This window comes from Cololabis saira, chromosome 9, assembly GCF_033807715.1.
Source record: "Cololabis saira isolate AMF1-May2022 chromosome 9, fColSai1.1, whole genome shotgun sequence".
In the NCBI taxonomy this organism is placed as follows: Eukaryota; Metazoa; Chordata; class Actinopteri; order Beloniformes; family Belonidae; genus Cololabis; species Cololabis saira.
The window spans coordinates 38,928,469-38,955,717 of NC_084595.1; the positions used below are offsets into that span (position 1 = coordinate 38,928,469).

Here is a 27,249-nt window from a genome sequence, read left to right on the forward strand (position 1 = left end):
ATAATAAACACTTCAGTTATTGTAATAATGATTCAAATTTAATTGATTTCATCAACCTTCTAGATAATTTACACCCCGCACTAGGAGGCTGAGCGAGCGTTAAATTGCAGAGCTGTAGTTGCAATCTGCGGTCTTAATAGCAGGCTGTTTAGTGCTCCATTCAATTAAGCAACAGAAGAATAACAAAAAAACAAAACCCCTGAGCCCGTATAGTCCCCCCTGATTATAAATCTCATCAAAAAAAAAAAAAAAAAAGAAAGCAAGTAAAAGACGAGCATAAGTCAACAGATAGTTTCCAGATCCATCCCGGTGACATCCTTGTGTTGCAGACCCCACGTGGGGGATTGTGCACGGATCGCATCCTCCTGGATGTGATTGGACGAGTCCCGGGTGACTGGCAGGACAATGCGGCGCAGCTTTGCTCACTTTTGGTCGCCATTGGCTGAGCTTTAATGGTCGCTCCTCCCGCAGACCACACAGCATTGGCTCCGGCGGGGGCTCCGCGGAGGAGCCGGGAACTTGTAGTTCTTTACGCCAGGAGCACATCTGTATGGCTTATTATCGACAAATTTGAATGAAACTACACGTCCCGACGTCACGGTCGGGGCATCTGTAATTGCTGCGTGTGTGTGTGGAGCTTGTGTTCGTGTTGAGCCTGGTTGGGCTTGTAAAATTTGGCTGGTACAGTTGGAGAAGTGGTCGCTCCTGTCGGCGCTGCGCGAGGAGGATGTGAACCGAGACGGAGGCTGATGGAAATAACACCGATAAATGCGCGACACTGGAACCATCTGGAGAGGCTTTGTCGTGGACAAGCTTTGGTTTTTGATGGGTCAAAAGTTCCTTCTTTATAAGGGGGGAAGAAAAGAAAAAAAACAGAGAAAATAGGGGGATTAGTTACTCGTTCAGAAGGGGAGACCACCAAAGCCTTTTACGCACAGAACAAGGTGCTGGAGATTTAAAAAAGAAGACTGAGGGCAACTTCTGCTTCGATTATCTACTCTGAACGGACTTTTGAAATACTGTCTTGTTTTTCTTTGGCCTGTCACAGGTTTTCGAGGATGTTTCCTGCCGGGACCCCGCAAACCGACCACTGACTGACCTTTTTACGCACGAGGAAAAAAAGCCAGTTGTCACGCATTTTTTTTTTTTTCTTTTTCGCGTGGATGAACTTTCCATTGCCTTTTTAATGATTCGAGATTTGAGCAAGATGTACCCGCCGGCTCGGCATCCGGTAAGTAAGAGAGCAGTGGGAGTCGAGGCAGTATGTGAGAACAGCGCAGATTAACAGCCGTGCGCCTGATGCGTAATCAGTTTAAATCAAGTTTCCGTGCCACTGCGCGCTCTCACGGACAATTGCGCTCATTGTCAAACTGCTGCAGCTGAATGTGTGTGACTGAGTGTGCGTGCTTTAACGTGTGAGGAGACTGAGAGAAACCGAAAAAAAGGGGCTATCACAGAGGCCCATTGTAAACTACAGTCCATGCCTGTGTGTGTCATGACACTGAACTTTGGTGGCTCAGTTCTCGCTCTGTTTCCCCCGCTGTCTGGTGTTGTGTCGAGGTTCCCCACCAGCCGGGTCAGCCGTTCAAGTTCACTGTCACCGAATCCTGCGACAGAATCAAAGAGGAGTTCCAGTTCCTGCAAGCCCAGTACCACAGGTGAGAGTTTGGATGGAGCATGACATGAGCACTGCTGCGAAATCATCCTAAAATCACAAAATCACCTTCATTATGAGGTTTTGTTATGCTTCCTTCATATTAGAGCTGTAGCAATTAGTTCATTAAACCACTCAGATGAGAAAAATATGTTCTCTTAATCAATTAAATACAACAAGCAATCACAAATGGCTTTCTTTTTTTTATTGACAGATAATGAAAAAGGGATATGTGTGATTTAAAGACTTCTGTCAAGTAAAACAAGACATCCTTAGTTAACTGGGGCTTTGGGAATTTTCAGTTTTCAATCTTTCCAGGCAATATGAATAGGGAAAACGTTTAAAAAATCCATAAGTACAAAATATATTCACTTGTGGCAACCTGTAAGCAACCCCAGAATAGATAAAGGGGTTAGAAAGACTGTATGACTCACAAATGAGTCATGCAGTATGACCAAAATGATATAGATGACATGAAAACCCAGACAAAAACAGGCATTTGTCTCAATTAATAAATAAAACATTCCTAGTTTCACCATGTGGAGATCTTATTAAAGTGTTCTCCTTACACGCTGGCATGCTGCCCTGGTTTGTCTGGGCTCCATCTATCACCAGTGACTAACCACAGGTAAACCCCATCGACCTTGATATGCACAGCTCTCTCTGCAAGTGCAAGTGGTGTGAAATACCGTTTTACCCGACATGATGAAGTGTGAAATACGTTGCTACGGGGTAGAACCATCAGCACGATACCTATGCATAATAATCGCCCACTTCTGGCCACCTTGTAATTATTACCCAATCACCCTGTGAGATGAACCAGGGGTCCAGTTTTGTGGTCGATCCCGGGGCTGATCTGAGGGTAATGAGCGGCATGCTGAAGGCTGCAGCCACCCACATCAAACGGCTTCATACCAGTCAAATCCCAGCAGAGGGGAGGCACCGATTTGGGCAGGGGGGGGGGTAGTAAGGGTGGATCAGATACACACACCGAGAACACACCGTGGTTCTGAGACATATTATCCTCAGATGTGTTTTTTTTTTTTACTTCAAATGATCTTACAACCAGTTTTCATCTCTTAGTGGCAATCCAAGCATTTTCACCTTTAATATTTTGCAACATGTTTACGTGTCAAACCTGAAAAAAAGTCTGATTCACTGCCCACCTGATGATTTTCTCACAGGAAGACGCACAAAAGCTTCCTGCGGTTATAAATCCAGGATTTTCTCATAACCCACAACATTTTAAAAGAGTTAAGCTTTGGAGTAAAATGGATTCTCATTATAAGGTTCCTGTTTTTTGTTGACGGTGCAGTTTAGGATTCCACTCACACTGTAAGAATATATGATGAGGTTTGTGTGTTTGTACATTGATCCGTTAATTACTGCAGTGCACCTGCTGAGTAAGTGCCTGTGTCTGAAACAGGAAGCCGCTGTGGTCCAAACTACTTCTTTTCTGTCCTGCTCGGCCGTCACGCTCAGATTTATACGTGCACATTTTAAAGTAACAGGATGTGATGCCTTACAAGCTCTGAACTCTGGAAGTGGCAACACCAGTTATATAGTTTGTCAACGTCTGCTTAAATCTTGGAAAGTGCTGTAACACGCATTTGCTACGACCGTGTGTTTGTGTGACATGCAGGACAGCTTCCTGTGAGTTTGATGAGAGCATACACTAACTACACTAACTAAAACCTCTTTTCATTTTTTTGTTCCTGCCTGAGAAGTCTGAAGATGGAATGTGAGAAACTGGCCAGTGAGAAAACGGAGATGCAGAGACACTACGTCATGGTGAGTCTCACTGACGAGATGTGTTGTCATTAGGATTTTGCTGTGTGCATAAGGAGGAGTAACTTTTCTTTGACCTACCATTTATTCATTTTTTCTTCCAGTACTACGAGATGTCATATGGGCTCAACATCGAGATGCACAAGCAGGTAAGAACACTTTTTACAGTTATTTTCTTTTTTCGTTTTAGGTTCTTCGATGCCGGTGTCTCTTATTTATCACCATTCCTGCATGGTTGTCAATAGATAAGACAAACTGCAGTCACTTTATGACACTTCTGAAATTGAAGCTTCTCCAGGCCACATTTTATACAACCTGGGTGTTGACAGTTCTGCTGCCCTCTGCAAGACTACATAACTTTAACAACTTTACCCCCTTACCTCTGTTGCCATTTTATGGGCATCCTCCCTGCCCTTGATACGGCGGTGTTAGCCCTCAGTGATGGTCTGCACCTCTCTTACACGCTGCCTTTTAATCTCAGACATTTGACTAGAGCTTGTAGTGCGAGCACACACGTGCCTGGTCTTGGACTGAGGGCCGTGCGAGGCTCTGGTCGGTTTTTATGAAGGAACTCTGGGTTTGTTGCCTCTGCCAGCGACACTTCAGCATGTGGAGAGTCCAGACGAAGGACATCCAAACTGCAGCCAGAGTACAACCTGCTTTTCCACCCGAGCCACAGCAGCTTTGCGGTCATGTAATCACAAATTACACAGTGACAGGTGTGATTTCTATAAGATGGCTACTATGTTTTCTTAAGATTTTTCCCAAATCCTCACAGAATCCCTCGATACGTCTTATTGAAGGATTCTATTTGCTTAACGTTACCGAAGACTTAACTCAAACAATGATGGCTCCATGCATTCACAGAGCAGTATAGACGTTGATGCTTTTTTATACTCACACAAATGTTAAGAGCAAATCAGATGTGTTAAGTGCATTTCTTTAATCAAATGATGCAGTTTATGTTTTCAAATTGACAATTTCTGTCTGGATTCTTGGAAAATATAAAGTGGTTTTAAAACAAGAGAAGCCAAAATATAGCTCTTAATATAGACTAAAGGTAATTTATCTCACGCAGGGGTTTGAAAAAAAAAAAGAGGCAGGAATTTGATCCCCCAACCCATCCATCCTATTTTACCATGGTTGGCTGCATTGTGAGGGTGACTGGCCATTTCACATGCAAATAATAATTTCATCAGTTTAATTGTACAAGAAAATGGGCTGAAAAATGACTGTCTCTAACGAACCTTTACATTACTGCCGCCTTTTTCTTTTTTTAAACGTGCAAGGTTATTAGCATAAATGTCTGTGTTAACCACACATCAGCTGCCACGATAAATGGACCACCGCTAAACAGCCACACACTCATTTTCACACACAGTCGTGTGTGTGTGTGTGTGTGTGTGTGTGCCAGTGTGAAAGGAAGTAATAAATGCTTGGCCTGTTATTGCTCTGCGTGTGTGTTATTTTAGTTATACAGCGTGTTTACTCTGCTGTGTGTGTGTGTGTGTGTGTGTGTGTGTGTGTGTACGTGTTTAAGAGCCTGTACATACTGCACATGTTTACTCTGTGTGTGTGTGTTTTATGTGCGTGTTTGTCTGTAGGCACACTGTTGTTGTTTGTTCAGTTTTGTATGCACTATTTGTGAATGTGTGCGCATTCTGTGCGTGCCCAGATTTACATGGCTCCTCCGTCTGAATGTGTGTGCTTCGGTGTGTTAATGTTGCACAGGCGTGCAGCTTTTTACTGGCACAACTAATCAGAGTTGTCTGATGAAATATGGGGTGTCTGCTATGAATCCTGGCCGCCTGCTGCTGTGTGTGTGTGTGTGTGTGTGTGTGTGTGTGTGTGCGTCCGTGTGAGTGTGTGTTTTGTTTTTATGGGTAAGATAGACAAATACAAAAAAAAAGAAAAAAAAGAAGTGGTTTAAATGTGGCCTGTAGCTCCGCGTGGTGCCGAATGATTTCTGTCAGGAGAGTGAATCCCTAATTTGTGCCAGCAGTCTGTGCTTGCATGCTTTAAGCGTGCAGCGTTTTGATTCGGCGCATGCTTAGTGAGTGTGTGTCTCTGAGAGAGCATGCCTGGGCGTTAATGTGTGTTTTCTTTCAGTACAGCAATGGAAAACATGTGGCTTGTTGTGTGGATAAGTGGATTGAGAGGGGGTGGTGATGTTTCTTGGAGGTTGTGTGTGTCTATATATGTGTGTGTGTGTGTTGGGGGGGGGGGTGGGGGTCGAGGCAGTTAGCCTCCACTACCAATTGAGTCGGTAATATTGCTTGTTTAGCATTTTTCTAAGGGTAATAGGCCCATTGATTTTTGGCCATGCTCTCTGTTTTATTTACACAGAAGAGCTGTGGTGCCCGGGGAGAGAAATGTACCAGCGCTCGTTAAAGAGAAATTGACTCGTAGATGGAAGAGACGACAGGCTGGGAGGTGGGGCGGGGGGGGAGGGGGGCACTGGCAGGCGGGCCGGGGCGGGGTGTGGAACATGGGACTGAGAGAGGACAGCTAATCAATTGCAAATTAGCGAGGCTGGAAGAGAAATGGAGGAAGAGCAGGATGTGGAGAGAAAAGGGGAAGGAGGCCCCATGACAAAGTGGTGAGAGAAGGAAGTAATAATGCGTTCAGATTGTGAGGACTGATTGAGATTACAGTGAGGTCCGACAGGTTATTTTACTGCAGCAAATTTGTTTCACCGTGATGACTTTGGTCACGTAGAGTTTTTTTGGGGGTTATTTAAATGTGCGCTTTCAGAAACTGTATTTATTAAGTGAATAAAAGCCCACTGGAATATGATTTTAAACAGTTATCTGGTCGGCTATTGTAAAACTCATATATTTTAAACACATCCTGTGAGGAGCCCTTATTCCAGCCATTTCAAAAATGAATTTGAAGCAAACTTTTGAAATGCTTTCTCATAGCAAACAATGTTTTCACTATGTTGCACATAGTCGCCTTACACTTAACAATCATTCAAGCGATTTTAAGGTTACAAACACATTTCTGCAGGTGAAGGAACAGTGTGCAGAATGTGAGGCATGTTCCCTTGATCTCAGTTGTTAGCCGTAAAATTGGAGCAAATTGTCTTTTCTATGTTTTCACGTTGCGAGATAATCAAATATGGTGGATGTTAATTCATGGTTTTAGCCTTACATGTCGGTAACCAATGAGAGGTTGCTGGAATCTGGCCCTTGTCGCTTTAAAGCCTCTCTATGTAGCGATACCACCTCTGACCACATGGGGGCATATAGATCTGCTGTGTTGACAAAAAAAACACTGGCAATATTGTGGGGACAGTCCGAGATGTCTTTTAATATCACTTTTTCCCCACTAGTGGTGCACTTTCTTAAGCTTCCTTGATCCTGCAGCCATCGTGGCCAGAATTGGTATTGCTACATAGAGTGGCTTTAAAGTGACCCCTTGATCCACAATCTTCAAGCTATTGTTTTGTAGTTTTTAAACGTAGAAGGGTTCTATATGTTAGTCTTTCATGATCAGAACTTGTGGTTGCCAAGGCGAAAATACATTTTGAAGTAGACAAACAAAACTGGTACCCTGGGCCACTTATTGTATAAGGCGAAGTTGCAGTGAGGGGTTCAGAAATCTTTTTATTTAGTAAATGTTTATGTTAAAGGAGCTTGAGGCAGGATTGAGGCAGGATTTATGAAAAAAATTTGTAAACGTTTTAAGTTTTCTAGTAATAATGTCAGATGAAGCGTTCCAAACCAAAAAGAATGAGCCCTCTAGTGTATCTCTCCGTTGCCTTGAACAGGCTGTGTGCTGCAAAATGTGCTGCAATTATGGGGCCGAATTTCCCGCGCTGGGCTGCGGATGTGACGTCAAATGACGCTGCATGCGCGTTCCCCCCGTTCTCCCGTGCCGGCTTCACTGTTGGCTGCAGTACCCCCGACGGCCGTTGTGGCGAAGGGTGGCGCTAGAGAGTCTCATTTCTTAAAAGGAGCTTCAAGCTCCTTTAAATGTTCAGGTTCAGTCATGTGAGTAACATGATCCCCACAGTAGAACTGATTTTGTGTTGCTACTGTATATGCTCTTTTATAAATCAACCCTTTTTGAAAGAGAAAGAACAAAACAAAAAAGCTGTCGTGAGAAGAATTTTTTTATTTTGCTTTTTCCATCAATCTTTTCTCATATGCAAATCATTAAAAAAAATGATGAATGCCTGACTAACGTTGCTTTAGTTCAGTGGTTTCAAATCTGGTCCAACGTCTTACGCACTCGTGTTACTCGTGAACCTTCTCATGTGGTCCAGCCTCACTTTTAGTTCTCGCTGCCACCACATCCTCACCACATCTGCCACCGTTGTTTAATCAAGAGCGGCAAGTTGTTGCACAAGAGCCTTCATATTCTTTGAATCCCTTTTGAGATCATGTGATGGTGAATTGCTCCCTGATTTCTTCCTGTAGCGAGATCATCTTAAGTATACCCTGTAATGTGCGAGCTGCCTTTCTCAGCCTCCAACAAGAGCTGCATTGTGTCAACAACAAATTGAATCTTCACATTGAGCTTTTTTTTTTTTCTTTTTTGCAGCATAAGCTGTTAGGAGCTAGTCTCCACAGCACCTTTTCTATTTCTTCTCCATCCCTCCCCACCTATCTAACTGTATCATTCACACACCCACTCAAGCACACATATAGACACAAGGGAATACAGCCTTTATCTGGTGAGGTCCATTAGGTGTATTAGCCGGTGGTGAAAAGTGGTGCTGATGCGGTGCTGACAAAGCCCCACATGGGAGACGGACATTTGATCTTCTATCTGACCCAGTTTGACTCCATGCCTCCTGCCTGATCTAATTTCAGCGTTGCTTCGAGTTAAAGTGGGACTATTTAAGTAGGTTCTCTTCATTATTGTTATTATTGTTATCCTTTTGGAGGCCAGCTTTAGTGATAAGTGCTCATTGCTGGTCTGTTATTGTGCCACACCAGCTTGTCACTGTATTATCAAAAAGAAAAGGCTGCACTCCAACAGGTAAATAGACAAAACACGGATTGTGCCAGGTAATAATGAGTGCATTACCTTTTCAGCTCAGCTTAGGTGGATGACATCCTCTGTTGCACCCTGTCGATATTGGTGAAGTTTGATATTTTACAGCTTCTGCTCACTGATTAGTCTCTTTTTGACTGGAAAAAGATTTCTCCAGTGGCTCAAAACCAGGGTCGGAGATAAATTCAGTGCTCATGATCTCACCACAGAGGTTGTTGCAGCTTTATGTGACCACAGAGTCCTGTAAACTGGCAGTGTGCCCCATGGATCGATCTGGTTTGAGTCCTAACCTTAGAGGAGTCGCTGTCCAGTCACTTCTTATTATTTATTCCCTGTCAAGCTGGTGACAGGTTCAGGTCGAAGCTGAGTCTTCATTGTTGCTAAGAGAAGCTCAGGGTTGAAGTTAAAAAAAACAAACTGCAGGATACTTTTTTTTTAAAGAAAAAAAGATTTGCTTTTTCAGTTTGGTGTCTGCAGTGCAAGCAGACGCGCTGGCCGAACAGGCTCACATCTGTGCACTTTGGCCTGTAGTCACAACGGTTTACCACTGATCTAAAATGTCAGGTGAAATTGGTTGTGTTGCATGGTAGGAAAGCACCTCCATTTCTTTTCTGTGCCGCTGCTTTTGTTTCCATTTTGCTGTCAACATCTCAGGGCCGGCTCCACCAAAACGAACCTCCTTGATGTTCAGGTTATTAACATAGAGCTGCATGTTTAAAACTTAATTTTTACATTTTAATCAATGTGTTGGTGTTGTTAACATTACTGACCAATCTGGTTAGTGGAATTAAATGAATTTGCCTATTAAATGTTCATTAAAAAGTACCAAATGTATCAAGTTTGATAGAAAAATTAAGGAAATCATCCTTTTTAGACACTTAATCTATATTTTATAATGAAAATCCATTACCAAAATAAGATGCCACTTAGTTTTATGCTAGAAATAAAACCACAATTGTAATATTGAATTACACACACATACACACAGAGAACTAGTTTTCCCTTATTTTTTGTACAATATAAAAATACTCTTAGGGCCCGATTTACTAAAGGTTTGCGTGTGTTAAAACGTGTGCAAACTTGACAGCACCCGCAAACCAAAGTGCCAGCTGATCTACTAACAGCGTGCAAAGAGGACTGCGTCTCTGAAATGCGCAAAATTGCACACGCAATTCAGTTAGTACTTTTGCCCTGATGAATAATCAATATGGGGCGTACCCGCCAGAACGCGCTAAATACTGGGAGGGGAAGATGCAAATTGCTCCATTTACCACGCGCAATTAGATTTACCAAGCCTGAAAGTAATTGCGCGTATTGTGATTGCGTCTGTATTTAATACGTTCGAAAGGAAGGTGCTAATCTGCTGCTGCTGTTATTGTGGCAAGGAGGCGACATCCAAAATCAAAGAATACGCAGAGAGAGAGTCTTTATTCTGCTGCATGCTATTTTAAAAATGGTTGCACAAGTTTTATTAAAGTCCACTTTTTCTTTAGTTCTTCGCCTTATATCTTTGCCACCTTATTTTATTGTGCCCCCCTCCACTCGCCCACAAGCAGGCCAAGCCTTTGTGCCAAAACTTTGTATTTTATTGATTACTTATCTTATTGAACGTGAAATCATCCTTCGTAAATTACATTTAATTAAAACCCGTGCTTATTAATCACAAAACACAGGTTAAACATCATGACCAAATCTGCTCCGTCCCGCTGTGTCAGGATCAGCGCAGAGACTGCAGCTTCGCCTGAATTATGGTCCGCGTTAAATCGACGGCGTAGCCGACGCGTAGGGTCGCGGGCGGGGTGCGTCGCCGCGTTTAGCCTACGCCGTCGGTTCTGCGTTGGTGTGACGCGGAACCATAAATCAGCCTGTAGTGTGCGCTGTGCGCTGTTCTGAACACTTCTCTTCTTTCGGCCATATGATGGTCCCGTCTGTCACACATTTACTGTCAGTGTTTGCTATATAATATATAATATTTGCAATATACTGTGGACATCTGAATAAAAACTTAACTCATACCGGTAAATAGATGAATCAAAGCGCTTTCCAGCTCTGTGTCTGATTGTCTTTTTCTCCTCAGATCATGCCGAGCACCGCCGGCTCACGCAAACCCGACCAATTAAATATTAAAATCAAATTCGGTCCTGTGGCCCGTTTTTCTATTTCGTATTTTTGATCTGTGCCTAAAATTGAAATATGAAAAACCAGACGTTTTTCTGTTTTTTGTTTTACCAACTGCATTTATTCTATCGCAGCTTTTCTCCGATATTGCGTTTCTTTTGGTAATGTTTAAATTTCTTTGCTGTAGTTCATGAATGTATTTATTTGCCTCTTCCACTAATATCTCTAACTCCAACTCGTTCAATTTCATTTTGCGCTTGTGACTTGTGACTGTGCTTTCCATCCAGACTCTCCATGGCGCAAACGTAAGACGCGCAACACCTCATTTAAATACTGCGGTTTGCACCTGTTATCAATTGCGCACGCAATCTTAGTTGATCACCCGCAAACCACGCAACAACTGCACGCGCAAACTTTTTCAGTGCACACGCAATTTAGTACTCTTTATTTGGGATCTTAGTAAATCGGGCCCTTAGACTTAAACTCCAGCCATTTTTGTTTTATCTATCGTATTTCTACATCATTCTGCAGCTTTTCACCCATCGTTGCTCCAAACTGTTTTGGAATTATTTTTAAATTAGGAAGACATGAATCACTAATAACACGTGCATATTAGAAGCAGAGTCAGATCTAAAGCCTGAAAGTCGTCAACAATGGTCGATTGTGTGTCAACATCTCTGTTTGGTATGGCTGTAGAAAAGCAATCCCTCTAAAGCTGGATAATCTTAACTGTATCCTAACAAACTTAATATTTTTAATAGATATAACAGTTTACATGAAGCAGAAGTTTACCACTCCTTCCATGGTGTGCTGTTTATGTTTCATAGAAATACAACAGCAAATCTTGCGTCTCTCCTTTGACATTTAATGATGTCTAAAGCAAGAATTCATAGTTGCAACACTTAAAACAATAAGTTCAGACCAGGTGCTTACTTTAGTTACAGTAACATTGCAAAATAGTGGAATAAAGAAAGTGGATCGAAACCAGTAAATCATCAGATATTCTTTTTGTTCCGAATGACCAACTGTTTAAGACTGAGTAAACCGTGACATCATGCAATCCAATTGGCATTTGAAGGGTTAAAATAATTAAAATAATTCAATATTTGGTAGTTTTGATTAGGGCAGAAGTTGAATAAAAGATATCAGCAAAAAAAGAATATGAATCTGAAATGTTTTGACAGCAGTTTTTGAGAGAAGACCTTTTTGTCCTCTAATGACCTAAAAGGGTAGTACATTTAACTCCCCTGGGGGATGGAGAAAATCAATCAAAATCAATGACTGAAGTTCTAAAAATCAGTTCATAAAATGCTTTAAATTATTAAAATGAGATAATTTAAAATATCCTATAAGGCTCCTGGACTCAATAGAGGTTAAAACAGTAAATGAATAAATAAGATGATGTCTGCGTACTTCCAAATCAGCAGTAAAAGTTTTGTAATTTAAATTCTCAAAAGCACACGAGCCGTTAACATGCTATATGGTTTATTTTTGGTGTTCTTTGTGAGCTGGATCAATGCGCCTCCAGTCCTTTCTCATATTACCGAATCCTCAGCTGTACAGTAGCCGTCTAGCATCCATCCACTGTCTCCTTGAACATCAATTCACTTAAGCCAGACCGGAGGAAACACTTCTTTTATCCACTTACTTCTTAACCTGCAGCTACGATTAGGGCTAAGCAGCATCAGCAGCTCATTTTGCAGCTGTATAAATATTGAACATGGTCAACACCTAAAGTTCCCTTGAGCAAGGTACACCCCACATCAGTTGAGCATCTCAGAGACCAATATGTACGGTACCGATTCCCAGTGGGTGCAAATGTGAAGAAGAGCCAAGCTGACAAAGGGCATGTGTGCTCAGCACATCTTGCCTGTATAAAGATTAAATATAAAATGAAATGTCAGTGTTTTAGGTTGTCTGTGCGACTGTGTGCAACTGCAGCTCTGTGCTGCCGACAGGTAAGTTGAAGATCAATCACTCTCTGAGTATCCATCCACCAGACAAGTCCCAAAAGCTGCTGCTCAGGGATCCTGTCACTTAAAGAAATATTTGAAAACGGTGATCGTTTCTTTGCAGAATAGGTCATTTTGAAAATGTTACAACTGATATCTGAGTTATGAGAATTCATTAAGTAGCATTCCTTTCTTTTCATGTCGTTTTCTTTCAGCAAAATGCCCTTTTGGAGCACATTTTTAAGATTATGGCTGTCTTTGTGGGCTATAAGGACTTCACCCCCCCCGACCACATCAGTTTATATCCATTTCTGCAATTAAAGTCTTCTCAAAGAAAAAAAACGAACAAAAAAAAAAAATCCTTGGAACAACACTCGGTCTTTAGGATAGCAGGCAACGGAGTGGTTTTTTAGTTTTCTTATTGTATCCCGTTCTCCCTGCGAGCAGGTCTTAATGCGTGCAACAGCGTGGGACCACCATTGTGGCAGGTTTCATTTCAAAACCCTTCACTGGGGACACGTAAGGACTGCAGGCAGGCCCGGCCAGTACCCATACCCTATTGTTCCTCAGTCATGCGACGAAAAATAGGGTGTGAGTGCAGAGTGTGCTTTTGCTGAAAAACGCTGAAAACGCCATGGCCATCCCTGGAAAAACACGTGGTCTTGAAGGCAGAACATTTTCCTTTCAAATCTGAACTCATGCTGCCATCACAGAAGGGTGAATTACCTTCACCTAAGGAACTGAAACAACCTTACACCATCACAAAGGCCGGTCTCAGGGTCCCAATGGTCCTTCTTTACCATGGTCCTTTCTTTATTTGGTTCAGAGTGCACGCTGTTTCTTTTGAAATGATCTACAATAGTGATTGATTTGACCATAAATGACCAAAAAATGTCCTCTATCTGATGGTTCATCTCAGATGCCTCTCAGATTGGTGATGTCACGTAAGGTTAACGTTAACCTACGTTAACGTATTTGTTTGTTTTAAGTTTTTTAAGTTTTAAGTAGCATTTGTGAATATAGCTCTGTATTCTAGTACTTGACAAATCTTTCCCAAACTATTTCTTTTTTCATGTTGCCATATTAGCTATTGACGAGTGATCAGTCCTGATGCAGTGGTGTTTGATGGGTCATAGATCTCAAGCATTCATCTTCGGATCGTGTTCTGGCCGTAAATGCATTGAAATTTTGAAAAATGTGTTATTGTAGAAGGAAGAATATGCAAATATGTTCCCATCTTTTTTTTTCATTGCATGCTCCCCTTCTCGAGGACTCATTCTTTGCTGGTTAACCGCGGTTTGGCACCTTAAAAGTTTTTTACGATAGACTGTTGACGTCACATGTCATATCTTTGATTAAAACTCTTTTCCCAGAGATGAAATTCCACTACACAAACTTTCAAGGAATGTATTGTCAGACGGATACACAAAAATTTATGACTATTTAATGAAACTGAATTGACGAGACATAACATGAAATATCTTAGATTTATAAGATCTGCAAAGATTTATTAAGCTACAAACAAATCTTTTCAATCAGGGTTGCAACCTTATTTCAAATCAGCGTTAAAAAAAGAAAAAGAAATCCTGCTCTCTAAAAAATGTGCAAGATCTTCCCTACATGTAGAACATTTGAAGCTTCTCTTAAATATTTGCCCCTCTATACAGTAGATGTGCGTAATAATGTTTCCTGAGCTGATACATCCGTTTTACCACGACTTCCTGTTTTAAACATCTCTGGGTAATGTCACCAGTTGATGCTGACCTTTGTCCCACAACTAATGTTTTCCAGTTTTTAAAGCGTACTTATTAAAAACACATTTTCTCTAAAATACCAGTTCTGTATATGAAGCTAATGTATCTGCAAAGCTTGAATGGAATATCAGTGCGTCAGACACGCAGGTCACTCAAAGGTCAGTGTCCCCTGCACACAAATCAACAATTAATACACTGGTCATGACAAAATAAAACGATCAAAGGTGATCTTTATTGTTAAATCAATTCTGTTTGTTGGCAAATTTACAAGTTGCTCAATGCATATAAGTCATTTGAATAATGTTCTAATAAATTACCGATAAAAAAAAAGAGTCAGCTGTCAGCATATTTTTAAAGATAACAAGTCCCTCTTCAAACCCTCCAATTTATGCTCCAAAAGTGCACGCTTTACATCAAAATACTAATTTAAAAAAATGTACAAGACAAGCTTCTGTTCTTATAAATAAGCCATGAACTTTTAAAGTAAGAAAACGAGAAAGCGCCTCCTACTTTCCCCCACACAGACTACGCGGTCGGATTACGTTCGCTTTGGTCTCAAAATAGAAAGGGATATATTGTTTTTAACTGCCAACTTAGATTCTCCCAAAAATATTCACATCATCAAGATATTTTAGAGTTGTAAAGTCTTTTTACGGATTCTGAGTGTCAAGGATTTATGTCTGTGGTTCCAACGTAAATTTACTATGACTTTATGATCTTAATGACAAGATGAAATGGTGTCCAGATGGAGCTGTGTGCACTGATTGCTCTAAATAAAGAGGAGGATGCTCATCCTCAGGTGCGCATTAGTATGTGTTTCTGTGTGTGTCTGCATCTGCTGTCTCTGTTTTTGTTTGGACTCGAGTTGCTCTTCTAGAACTCCCTTAGAGACAACGGATCAGGCAATTTCCTGTTAGGAAAAAAACAAAAAAAAAGCATCTGATTTAAAAAAAAAAAAAAAAATATTTATTTTTTTGAGTGCAAGTGCCGTATAATCTTTAAAAGCCGAGCCTTGGGCTCAGTAAAAAACATCTGATGAATACAGAGAAGGCTGTGAAGGTGAGCACAGCCTAAACCGGTGGATGTGTGTGTCTGCGTTCACGCACGGTTTATGTGAATCACGCTGCCGCAGTGTTGCTTGTGCTTCTGGCTGAAGGATTTATTTAAGTGTGTGCTGTGGCTCTGCTGTCATTGCCTCTGGGGGCGTCTGTTGCCGCTGATACCGAACTTCACCTCTTGCAAGGTTATGTACATGAAAAAAAGGTGAGAGAGCGGCTTCTCAGGGGTTTCTTCCGGACTCGGAGGAATTGTTTTATTCATGATGGCAAATATTGGATCTTAATTTCACTTATTAAGTGGTGGTGGTGAGAGGGGGTCAGGTTTTCTTTCCACTATAAGTTGAAGTTTCCCTTTTTTGAACATTCTCGGGAAGGCTAAGAATCCAAGTTTCAGTTTATAAATCATCCAATAATCATCTTGTTAGTGTATATTAAGAGAGACGAGGAGTAGAATGAGCTTCAGAGACTTTAGATACTCCTGGAAAAGTAAGAGATACTGGCTCTATCAGGCTGCATGTCTGACAAATATAAATAACACACTTGATATATATTTCCTTTACAGTTGAAACTGTACATCTTTAGTGGTCTAGTTCAGTGGTTCCCAACCTTTTTTCCTTGGAGCCCCCCCTACTTGTGTCTATGACCAGCCAGGCCCCCCCGACCCGTACGTACTAGCACCAAAATAGTCTTTAATTGAAAAAAATTTACATTAAATATGTTTTTTTGATACATTTCTCTTTGGTTTACTCTGAAGAAAAACAAAGTCATATGTATACAATGTCACCAATGTATAAAATACGCACAAAAGGACATAACAGGACATAAAAATATTTCTGAAAAATGTCTTTTTTAATATGAGACCAACATTTTTTTAAACATTTTTCCTTTAACAACCTGTCGGAGTAGATTAAATGTTGAGTAATGATATAATAATAAGGAATGAAATCATATCCTGTGTTTGTCACCAGTGTATAAAAAACACAAAAAATATTCAAAACATTCATAAATTATTCCTAACAATGTCTTATGAATGACTCATTCGCAAATATCATTTTTACAACTGCATAATTTCAAAGCAGACAAAGTTTCGCGCCCCCCCCCCCCCCAGAGATCTCTGGCGCCCCCCCAGGGGGGGGGCCCGGACCCCAGGTTGGGAGACACTGGTCTAGTTAACTAATGGTGGCAGTGTTGAAATGACTTGGATATACGTAACTTTTGGGGGTTTTGGAGCTTCAGTGAGATATTTATGGTTTTGAGAGAGCGTGATGAGACTTAGTTAAGGATAAAAGCACTTGTAAGACTTTAGGGCTACAAGTTATAGTTGTTGATGCCTGATTAATACTTTTGAGTGTTTGTTTTTTTAAATTTTCTTGGCTATTTGGAAGTTTTTATTGTAAGTTATATATATTGTTAATAGAGGAAAATCTTAAAAGATGCTGTTTTGGGGATGCAGATTTGCGTCCCTGTTACCATGGCAACAGCCGAAACCGTTGAACAAACTGGCATTGATCTTTTTCACGTTGGACTTTGTCTCATCATAATGAAAAATGCTATTAAAGTGGCACAAAGGAATCTTTTGCGGTCTTTAGCTGAGAGGATCCCCGTGTAGGTGTGGAGGTTAAGCTGCTTTACGGACACGGAGTGAGATTTACCGTGCACTAACATAGGACCGGCCTCCATCACACCAGTAAATAACCAATCAGGAGTCTTCCCACTGGGTACACATGAAAGCGGAGAGCCTATGAAGCTGTCACGGCCTCATCCACAATTTCCAGCATTAGTCGTGTAGCCACAATTTGATTGCGTCTGAAAAGTAGAACTTATCTCAACCTCTGACGGGAACAACACATCCACCATGGCTCAATGGACCCACAATTCAGTTTGTATTTCATTAGGAGTCCAAACCTAATGATCAATGTTGCTGTGCTAAAAGGAGCAGTACAGGAGTCCACACATCGATCTTCACGCACTGTATATGTTGCCTGGAAGGTTTATAAAACGTGTTTTTGCTCCAGATGACGCTGAGCAAAGCCTGATAAATTCAGTGCCTTGAGTTGGCATCAGCTGGTCATGTGATAACAGTTTAGATAAAGGAAAAAAGAGCATGTTGTAAATAAATGAGCTTACTGGAGCTGTACAGCCTCTTCCTTCTGTTTTAAGTCAGTGACTCAAAGTTGCACAGCAGTATTTTCCATCAAAGCAGTCAGGGGTCAAACTAAATTTTAAAACAAAGGGAAGAGTGTTGAATAGAGGATTGAAGCCTTTTTGTACTAATTGTGGTCTTGCTCCAAGTGTTACAAGAGTATAATACCAACTTTTCAAAGTCTTCCTTTGATATCGCAGTTTGTTCAGTCTGACTTGCTGTTTGGAAATTGTGATAAGCCGTCTAGCTGTTCTCAGATTTCAGCCTCACAGATATTCTTTTTTTTTTTTTACACTATGAAAGGTGTCCACGGAAAGTGCTAAACGTCTCCGACGGGATAAAAAACACTGAATAAGTGTTGATATTTAATACACGCAACTGTTACTAGCTGGAATTCAAGGCATCTTTTTTCAGATTACTTGAATTTATTTCATTTGTAGAGACACTTGACATTCAGCGGGGGGAGGGGGGGGTTGTAAGCATTATTTCTGAGAAAACTGAACAAATGACAGCTTTATCCTCGCTTATTCACAAGGTTTGTGCTTTTCGTGTTTTATTCAAGTGAACACCGATTCTCATCCTGAAGCTTTTTAAAGGTCCAGATGTGAAATAGCAGTTATACTGTATCTGATTTATGAAGCTTTTAATAATTGCAAAGTGGTAATTGTGTTTTGGTTGTGGAAAATGCTTGTTTAAAAAAAGACATTGTTGCAAACACTAAAAACCTCCACTTCACGCTGACATCTAAAGATTTGCAGGCGTGCCCAAGAATGGAGACTTCATTGACACCGAATCTTCCTCTGAATTTGAAGTCTGACATCTTAATTTATGCCATTTGGTTCTCTTTTTCTATGTTCGTCTGCAAGTCAAAATGTCTGGTTTTGTCCTGGTCTGCTTTTGCTCTTCATGCTGTTGCAGCACTAAAATTCCTTGAATGGAAAATATGCAATTTCCCATCAGCCAGAAATCAGATGTTACGAGCTTTTAACAGCAAATGTATCCAGTATTTTGTATTTTCTGTTCAGACGTGAAAGGTGAAGGCATAAAAATAGTTACAGAAAGTATCAGATTTTGTCTTGACAAAGGCGTGACATTTAGTACTTACTAAGATTACTTTGTTTCCATGTTTTACAGGTTAAAGGGAGGAAAAAAGATAAGGCAGAACTCTTCCCTTACAGTAGGCGAGCGACAGCATCTAACCATAGATTCTTTGGACGTCCTTCATACACAATGATTGTGTTTGACCTGAAACCGGCCCATATCTGCAGATTTGATGGCCCACATGTGGCTTTGAGTGATGGTATTGACTCAAGGTGACTGTTGCTACTTGTAGTTGGCCACATGTCACCAGATATGGCTTCACTTTCTGCTGGCATGAGGGACAAACCTGGCCTCTACAACATTTTCTTGCATCCCGTGCCAAAACTAGCTTCTGAAATGTGGGTCATCTGTAGTGCATATAACATAAAAACCATCACTGTTTAGGCCGAGGTTTGCGAGGGTCATTGCAAAACCTTCGTCAATTTCTTCCGCCTCAGGACCCGCTACTTGAAAGGATCAGGCTTGATCAGAGGTCTATTTGAAAAAAAGTAAGACATAAAACTTTCCGTTTGAGAGGTTTTTCACTGAGCTTTCATCACAGAGGCCATCCTTGAGTCGATGGTGCCTCACAGGAGAAAAACAGTTCACCAGCTCTGTTAAATTTTTGTCAAACAGAAGCTTTTAGAAGGTTTTTTCATTCTTTCATACCTCTACTTAGCCTCCACTATTCCTTCTAATGGACGTTTCTGAATTATTTTCCTAAATAAGAGAAAAGGTTAGGCGCCTGAGATCACGTCGCTGTCCTTTTACAGTCTTACAGTGCTTTGTGGACATCAATTCTTAGAGGAGCTGCTTAGAGGAGCCTGTGGGTGTTGATTGTTTGGACGTGGATTTATAATGCTCTGAGATTTGCAGCCCCTGGTTTATTCATGATTTTAATGGCTGAATAGAGAGCTTCGTCTTTAACTGAACACCTTTTTAGACATCAGCTCATATTCTTCTCACAATTCCCGGTAAGAAAAATTGTGACCAGGGGTGCCCAGACTTTTGCACGACACTGTAACGTGACCCTATGGATCCATACGTGAGAATAATGTACGGCTTTGCTCCGGTGTAAAGCGAGCTGATCTCAGCAGCCGAAGGTTGAGCGAAGAGGATGACGACGCCTTCTTGTCTGCCGGTGAATTTGATTGTGTTCTCTGCACCCACCCCTTTGTCTTGCAGGCGGAGATCGTCAAACGGCTGAACGCAATCTGCGCCCAAGTCATCCCCTTCCTCTCCCAAGAGGTAAGACTAAAAAAAAAAAAAAAAAAAAAAAAAAAACACAACAAAAACGCCTGTCAGCGTGAGTTAAGAAGGAGGTGGGTGAGAGAGAGAAAAGGAGGGAGGAATGAAGACAGAATACATAAAAGATGGAGAAGTGTGTGGTGGATTCTCCAGCAAAAAAAAATAAATATGAACACACACGCACACACACACGCACACACACACACACACACGCACACACAGATTATCCTGGGCTAATCCTCTCTGCAGATATGCTCCGAATTTATCAAATGTCTCCCACTAACATATGCAGGAGCCAACGGCGGAGTGTGTGAGACAAAATACCTTTGTGTTTAAATACATTTGCTTGTGTGCACATACTGCGGTGGGTGTGAGAAGTGCATTTTATGCAGTGTGTTTATTGTGCTGTCTTGAGGTGTGTGTGTGTTTAGGTGATAAATCCTCCTGAGGAGTGAACGGTGTGTGTGTGTGTGTATGTTTGTGTGTGTGTGTGTTTGTGTGTGTGTGTGTTGAGGGGTGGGAACAGCAGGAACGAGTGAGTGTGGACTCCAAAAGCTCTCCTCCAGATTAGCCATGGATTAGGAGGGTTTAGGATGGATTAGGAATAATGGCATTAGACGGTGGTGCTGCTACACAGCCCCGCGGCCCGCAGAGAGGGGAGGCAGGGCGAGGAAGCGGCTTTGTCTCCATGCACAGCCTTGTTTACTGTGTGCACACATGAAATGTAACACATTCATATTAGTTTTGTGCAGCAAATCATATTGGATACCTTTGCATACACTTATGAAGTCTCTGTTTTCATTTTTATCCCTGAAGTTTTCAGATTTTTCCTAATTGCTTTTTACCATATATAGTTTGAATGTTCTTAGAAAGTCACATTGCTGATACTTATGAGTTATCTACTGATTGGTCAATGAAAACGGTTTAAATTAGGTAAGTAAGACTAAGTAGTGCATCAGGAAATGGCACAGGGTGAAAGGATAATGTCTATTTTATCAAATATCAATCTTGTGAGGTCCCTTCGATCGGATGTTCTTCATGTAAACTGCACAGTGTTTGCATTTTGTTATTTTTGTAAACATTTCATCTCGGCAAGTTGAATTTGAAGGGGCACTTCCCAAGGGAATCTCAACAGATTGATTTAAGAGCAGGAGTCCATTTTTCTTTTTCAGGTTCTTGTTCTTGTCAGACTGCTAAAAACCATCCTCCTAGGTTTTACCAAAGACAGACTGAAGGGATAAGTACCGATATTGAAGGCAGCGATTGCTAATGCCAGAGCTCTCAGGGGGTGTGGGAGGATTTCATGTCAGTAGTTTAACATTAAATGTGCACATGTGCATATCGTAATTCCATTACTGTGTGTGTGAGACTGAAGTGCATCAAAGCTGCTCTCTTACTGAAGGTTCATTGTTCTTATGTGTGTAGTTAAACTGCAGGGCGTATGATAACTATCGAAGAGTGAAGAGCTGAGCTGAAGAGCTGGTCTACGCTTTTGTATGAAGACCTGACTGTTGTGTTTTCAGTGAAAACATCACACCTTGCAGAAGCATTTACTCTCTTTGGTGATACCAGCAAGTGCATGCAGGATCATGAATAAAAAAACAGAGTGCAAAGATGCTCTTCATGTGCAAAAAAACTGTGGAACCGTCCATGCATCCTTCTGTACTGATTTAATTCACGTATGGACATACTGCAAGAGGAAATGTATTTATTTCTTATGAATTTTAACATGCAGTCTTGACTTTAAGCTGATTCAATTATTACCAGGAGAACGCATGCAAGAGTGTTGGATTGTCATGGCCAAACCCAGTTTCAGGCTATTCTCATATTTGGCTCTAGAAGTCCTCCCTCTGGATACCTTGCCATCTTTATAACAATTAAACATTCAACTGACATCTCATCGCTAAACAAAAGTGTTCACGCTCAAAGATGGCTCTAAGGGTCGTTTTATTTTTATTTTTCTCTTATGAAAGCAAAAGTGTAACTGATTATTGTTCTTGAAAAAAAAGCCAGCTAAATTTTGGAGATTATTTTCCAGTGTCTGTGCTTAAGTATCTCCAGACACCAGTGAGAGGACAAATGGTGCAACAATAGTTGGGACTAGGAATGGGCGATATTTTACCGTTCACGATATACCGCGGTAAAAACGATAAATTCCCGTTGATGACGTTTTTGTGTAAAGCTGATTTATGGTTCTGCATTAAATCGACGCACAACGTAGGGGAGGAAGGAAGGAAGGAAGGAAGGAAGGGAGGAAGGAAGGAAGGAAGGAAGGAAAGATATGAGCCCGAAAGAAAAAAAGAAAGAAAGAAAGAAAGAAAGAAAGAAAGAAAGACAGAAATGAGCCAGAAAGAAAGAAAGAAAGAAAGAAAGAAAGAAAGAAAGAAAGAAAGAAAGAAAGAAAGAAAGAAAGAAAGAAAGAAAGAAAGAAAGAAAGAAAGAAAGAAAGAAAGAAAGAAGGATAAATTCCCGTTGATGATGTTTTTGTGTAAAGCTGATTTATGGTTCTGCGTTAAATCAACGCACAACGTACGTGAAGGAAGGAAGGAAGGAAGGAAAAAAGGAAGAAAGGAAGGAAGGAAGGAAGGAAGGAAGGAAGGAAGGAAGGAAGGAAGGAAGGAAGGAAGGAAGGAACGAAGGAAGGAAAGATATGAGCCCGAAAGAAAGAAAGAAAGAAATGAGCCTGAAAGAAAGAAAGAAAGAAAGAAAGAAAGAAAGAAAGAAAGAAAGAAAGAAAGAAAGAAAGAAAGAAGGATAAATTCCAGTTGATGACGTGTTTGTGTAACAAACATGCCAGATCTGAGTCATGTTTTGCAGTACAGGTGGACTCATTTAATTGGTTTTTATTGGTGTAGTTTAGTAGCATGTAGTATTCTTTTAGAGCAGTGTTTTGGCTCGAAAGACTGAATGTGGTGATAGATTTATAGTAACAAAGGTGGAGTTGAATTGGTATTTATCGTCATTTTTATCGTTATCAGGATAGATGCCAGAAATGATCGTGACACATTTTTTTGTCCATACCGCCCATCCCTAGCTGGGACCCACTGCTGAAGTTTGAGAGAGTGAAGTGAGGGATCCACTCAGGAACCAAAGCAGGACTGTTCTCCTGGTTTTTATACGTCCTCATGTGAGTGAGGGAATCGATGTATCCATTGAAACCTGAGGATCACTTCCATAATGACGAGCGATTCACTGACTTTATGTTGAGATTGCTCCTCTGAGATAAGGTTGTCCCCTTAACAATTTCCCCTGAAACCCAAGCGAACAAAAGCTAGTTAGTGTTTGTTTGTCACTCGTTGCTGGCAAAATAAACCAAAAAGCTCCAGTGCATAGAAAGAGAAATAAACTGTTAAATCTGCCAGTTTGGAGCCCAACAGCATCCTTATGTGTCTCTCAGTGGCTTAAACATGTACTTGGATGCTTCTTACGTTTTCCTTTTAAAGTAAATTCATGTTTTTGGAATTTGCATTTGTTAATGAACTGGTGAAGTCTTGAAACACGGATGATGCACGTGTGTCCAATGACATGTTAATGTGTGCTTACCCAGCGTTGCCAGGTCTGTGCAACAAACCCAAGCCAATCAAAGGTGTCCAAAAACCAGCCCAACAACACAACTCCAAATGAGAGAAGGGCGACTCAGACTTGACTCTTTTGTCAAAGATTTGTTTAGTTTGGCTTTGGCTACTTTAAAATCAAGAAAAATAGTAGAGCAGTCAATTAGGAAGTCTGTTTACAGAATCAAAGAACTTCATCAACAACGTCTAATTTTATGCTTAACCTGAAAACTCAGATCCAGATGAATCTGTCACTTAATAATTCACAAGCTGCCGTTAGAAACACAGACTGTTGGAAGTCTTTAAATAACTAATTTGATCAGTCAGAAGTTCTCTTAAATTTTTAAATGTATTTGCTCAACACGCTTTGTCCCAGCAGGGTCTTGTCTTAACATCTTATCATCACAATGAAAACAGTTGTTACCCTAATTCTCCTCGTTCTGCTACAACCGTCTGCTGCCTGCTTACACTAGCAGAGAGAGGGAGAGAGAGCAGATATTATTAAAGTCAGCTGCCTGCGGGTTACTGATTTATTGTTGGCCATGTAATGATTTGGGCTCATTAGGTCATGAGAGGGATATTAATTAGATTATAAGATGTCACAAGTGATGGTATCTCTGTACATGACTCCAATACCTTTTGATGTGCAATCTTCTAAGCAGACTGGATGACACGGCGTACATCATATGACACTCATTACAGCCATAAGACACTTAAGACTTCGCTTGGATTTGCAAAAAAAAAAAAAAGAAAAGAAATTGACGTGTGACATTCTCTGCTCAAAATATGCTTCTGGGTTGAAGAGGCAGACAACATGGCCGGGCTGTGTTTGAGCATTTGCATACTTGGATAACACATGTTTCACGGTTTGATGCAGAGTCATTTTTCGTACATTTTGAGTATGGACAAATACTTTGATTTGAACTTTGTAGATATTCCTCATATGTGCATTCAATATAATTCCGGTCTTAAAAAAATCAGCCAAAGGCAACGATTCAGAAGTAGCCCAGTTCCACAGGAAAACCGCCACTAGGCAACGGCGTGTTACTCTTTCATCACCAAACCAAGTTAAAGGAGCAGTGGCGGACCTGGTTCTGTGTACCTGAGAATAACACCGTGAAATTAAAAACATCTCTGAGAGCTGGAGTGACTAATTAATTTTTTATTACATTATTTATTCTTGTATTGTCAGTTTGAGGCAGATAATTAGGAAAACTACTAGATAATAAAGTCGTAGAGGCTTTTGGCCAACACCAACATTGGTGGTAATGGATCTTGTGTCGTGTGTGTGTGCAACATTCAGGCAGGTTAGAGCTGTGAGCAGAGGCGTAGCTGGACTCGATGGTCAGGTTCATTTCCACACCTAATAAGCTCTTTCATCTCTGGTTTACTTTGATGTTCTGCGCTCCTGGATGAATCTTGCTGCTCTTTTTTTTTTCTTCTTCCACTGTCTGGATCTGTCTTCCTCTCTGTGCAACCGTCCTCTGACTTTGCCCTTGTTAGCCGGCTCTCTCATTCCCTAGCTTGTCCTTTTTCTCTTTACACACGTCTTTTTCTCAGTGATGATGGTATACAACTGTAAAAAAAATGAATTAGTTAAGGTAGACAAAAGATCTGGTTGTAGCTGCTTTGGCATATCTGGCATGTCAGTTTAAAAAAAAAAAAAAAAAGTAGAGATTAACTGTCTCAAGCATGAAATATAATTTCTACAGCAACGTGTGAGAAAGCTGTCATGTTCTGGGCTTCTGGACAAGCAGCCGTAACAGTGTAAACCCTGCACCCATTAGCAGACATGGATCTTAAGTTACTCCCTTGGACGTTTTACACATGAAGTGCAAACAGCAGCGATGACTCGAGGTCTCGAGGGTTGGTCTCTGACAGTAGTTTAACTGGATCCGGCCGGAGTCTTGAATTTTAATTACGTGCTGCACGCTTTCCGTTCAGACGCCGAAGAAATAAAATATCTGATAAATTATGTAAATGTTTGCCCTCTCAGCCGCACGAAGTATAGAATGTATGAGAAACTGATCGCCGCAATCAATGCAGTCCAATCAGCTCGCCACGTTTTCACCATCCCTGTTTTGTCACTGTTTGTGATTGTAAACATGACATTCTGAGGCGAGGAAAATAGTATACACAGAAAGTCAAACAAATTTTGATGCACTGCTCAAAAGATGGTGGGTTTTATCCACGTTTAAAAACCCATTTATATGTGCTGCTTTTGATGCAGAATGAAAATAAGATGGTTTTGGGTCTCGGATGGTTTCATTTCCGCGAAGCTGGAACGTATTTGTTCCCATATACAATATGTTACACAACAAATAAGTACCTGCCATGTGAACATAGCAGGTACTTATTAGTATTGATCTGCACAGAACACACAGCTTCCCCCTTTCCTTTTCCCTGGAACAGTCCGGCTGCATGTTTACGACACAGGCACACAAAGTTCTAGCGTTTTCTGCACTGAATGACACACCTTTTTCTCAATTGAAAACAAATAAAAAATACTCCCACAAAGGCAGGAATAGACGCCGAGTCAGAATTGTTTTGCTTTATCTGAGTTACAGAGAATTATGTCAATACTTTTTTCACAAGCTGCACCTCAGGCTGCTCGAATGTGACAAACACTAATTTCATATTGACGTATATTTACCGTATTTTCTGGACTATAAGCCGCTACTTTTTTCATAGGTTTTGAAACATGCAGCTTATACAAAGGTGCGGCTATTCTGTGGATTTTTCTTCCACCGCTCGGGGCGCTCTAACCGGTATTACAATCAAAACTAAGACAAAATAAATGCAAAGAAGAATACGCTACTTCTTCTTTAGCAGATAGAAGTAGGTAGAAGCAGATTTCAAACAGATAAATAGATAAATAAATACCGGTTATTTTCTCTTGGTTCTGTCCCGTTTTAATCAGCAAAGTTGCTGCCGTGTTCAAAGACACTGTTAGGAAAGGATCTATTTAGGTACAAACATGTACATCATTTACAGTTCAAAATCCTTCTGTACATGTAGTAAATATCTAATCTAACAACAGAAATATCTGCGGCTTGCATATCTTTTTTTTTAAATAGAGCGGATGCGGCTTATATACAGGTGCGGGTTGTATATCTTTTTTTTATTATTTTTTTAAAAATAGGGCGGGTGCGGCTTATATATAGGTGCGGCTTATAGTCCAGAAAATACGGTACCCTTTTAACTGGCAATAAATGCTTTTAGATGAAAACGTTGCTGGATGTTTGTGTTGTTTAAGGAGCTGCTAACTCTCTAGGTAGAGGGAGTCATTTTTAAATGTAGTTTTCCTGTGGTTAGTTACGTCCCAAAAACTGTAACAACTGTCAAAATGACTGAAACCGCCAGCAGGGGGCGACTCCTGTGGTGGCAAAATGTATTTATGAGTATTTATCATGTCATATATCTCATATATCTCATATATTTTAACAGATTTATGGTCTTGGTTGCTAATTTTCAAGTCTTATTTGAAATTTTACGCTGCTCATTTCGTAAATCGTCGTCTCATTTAGAGTAAAATACTACACAGCATGAGCTTGTTCAGGGTGCGGCATCCTTGTGAGGGGAAATCTGCTTCTCCAGGTTTAATGTCCTCCTCCACTGACTCATAACATCTAATCTCCAAGGACAGAGAGGACAGCAACCAAAAGTTGTTATGCTCAAATGGTGTTTGTTGTATTTCTTTGTCTACATCTATAAATGTCAAATTCTTCATAACTCTTTAAAACCTGCCTCAGCTGCTGCGGCAGCAACTCATCCTCTCATATTTCCTCTCTGCCCGTCTCTCAGCATCAGCAGCAGGTGGTGCAGGCAGTGGAGAGAGCCAAGCAGGTCACCATGGCTGAACTCAACGCCATCATAGGAGTGGGTGTACTACACAC

The 27,249-nt window shown here is 40.9% G+C and overlaps 1 protein-coding gene across 4 annotated transcripts in view; it reads left to right on the forward strand.

Annotated features, from left to right (window-relative positions):
- Positions 1-692: 692 nt before the first annotated feature.
- LOC133451144 (transducin-like enhancer protein 4) overlaps positions 693-27,249 on the forward strand; it is a 52,092-nt gene continuing 25,535 nt past the window's right edge. For 2 of the 4 annotated variants that reach the window (XM_061730090.1, XM_061730092.1), the window contains exons 1-7: positions 693-944; positions 1,049-1,231; positions 1,561-1,658; positions 3,382-3,445; positions 3,547-3,591; positions 19,737-19,799; positions 27,158-27,232. In XM_061730090.1, coding sequence (XP_061586074.1) covers positions 1,187-1,231; positions 1,561-1,658; positions 3,382-3,445; positions 3,547-3,591; positions 19,737-19,799; positions 27,158-27,232 — 390 coding nt within the window. In that variant the 5' untranslated portion in view covers positions 693-944; positions 1,049-1,186. Of the gene's footprint in view, positions 1,232-1,560; positions 1,659-3,381; positions 3,446-3,546; positions 3,592-19,736; positions 19,800-27,157; positions 27,233-27,249 lie in introns of all 4 variants that reach the window. The other 2 variants (XM_061730091.1, XM_061730093.1) reach the window with 2 other exon arrangements.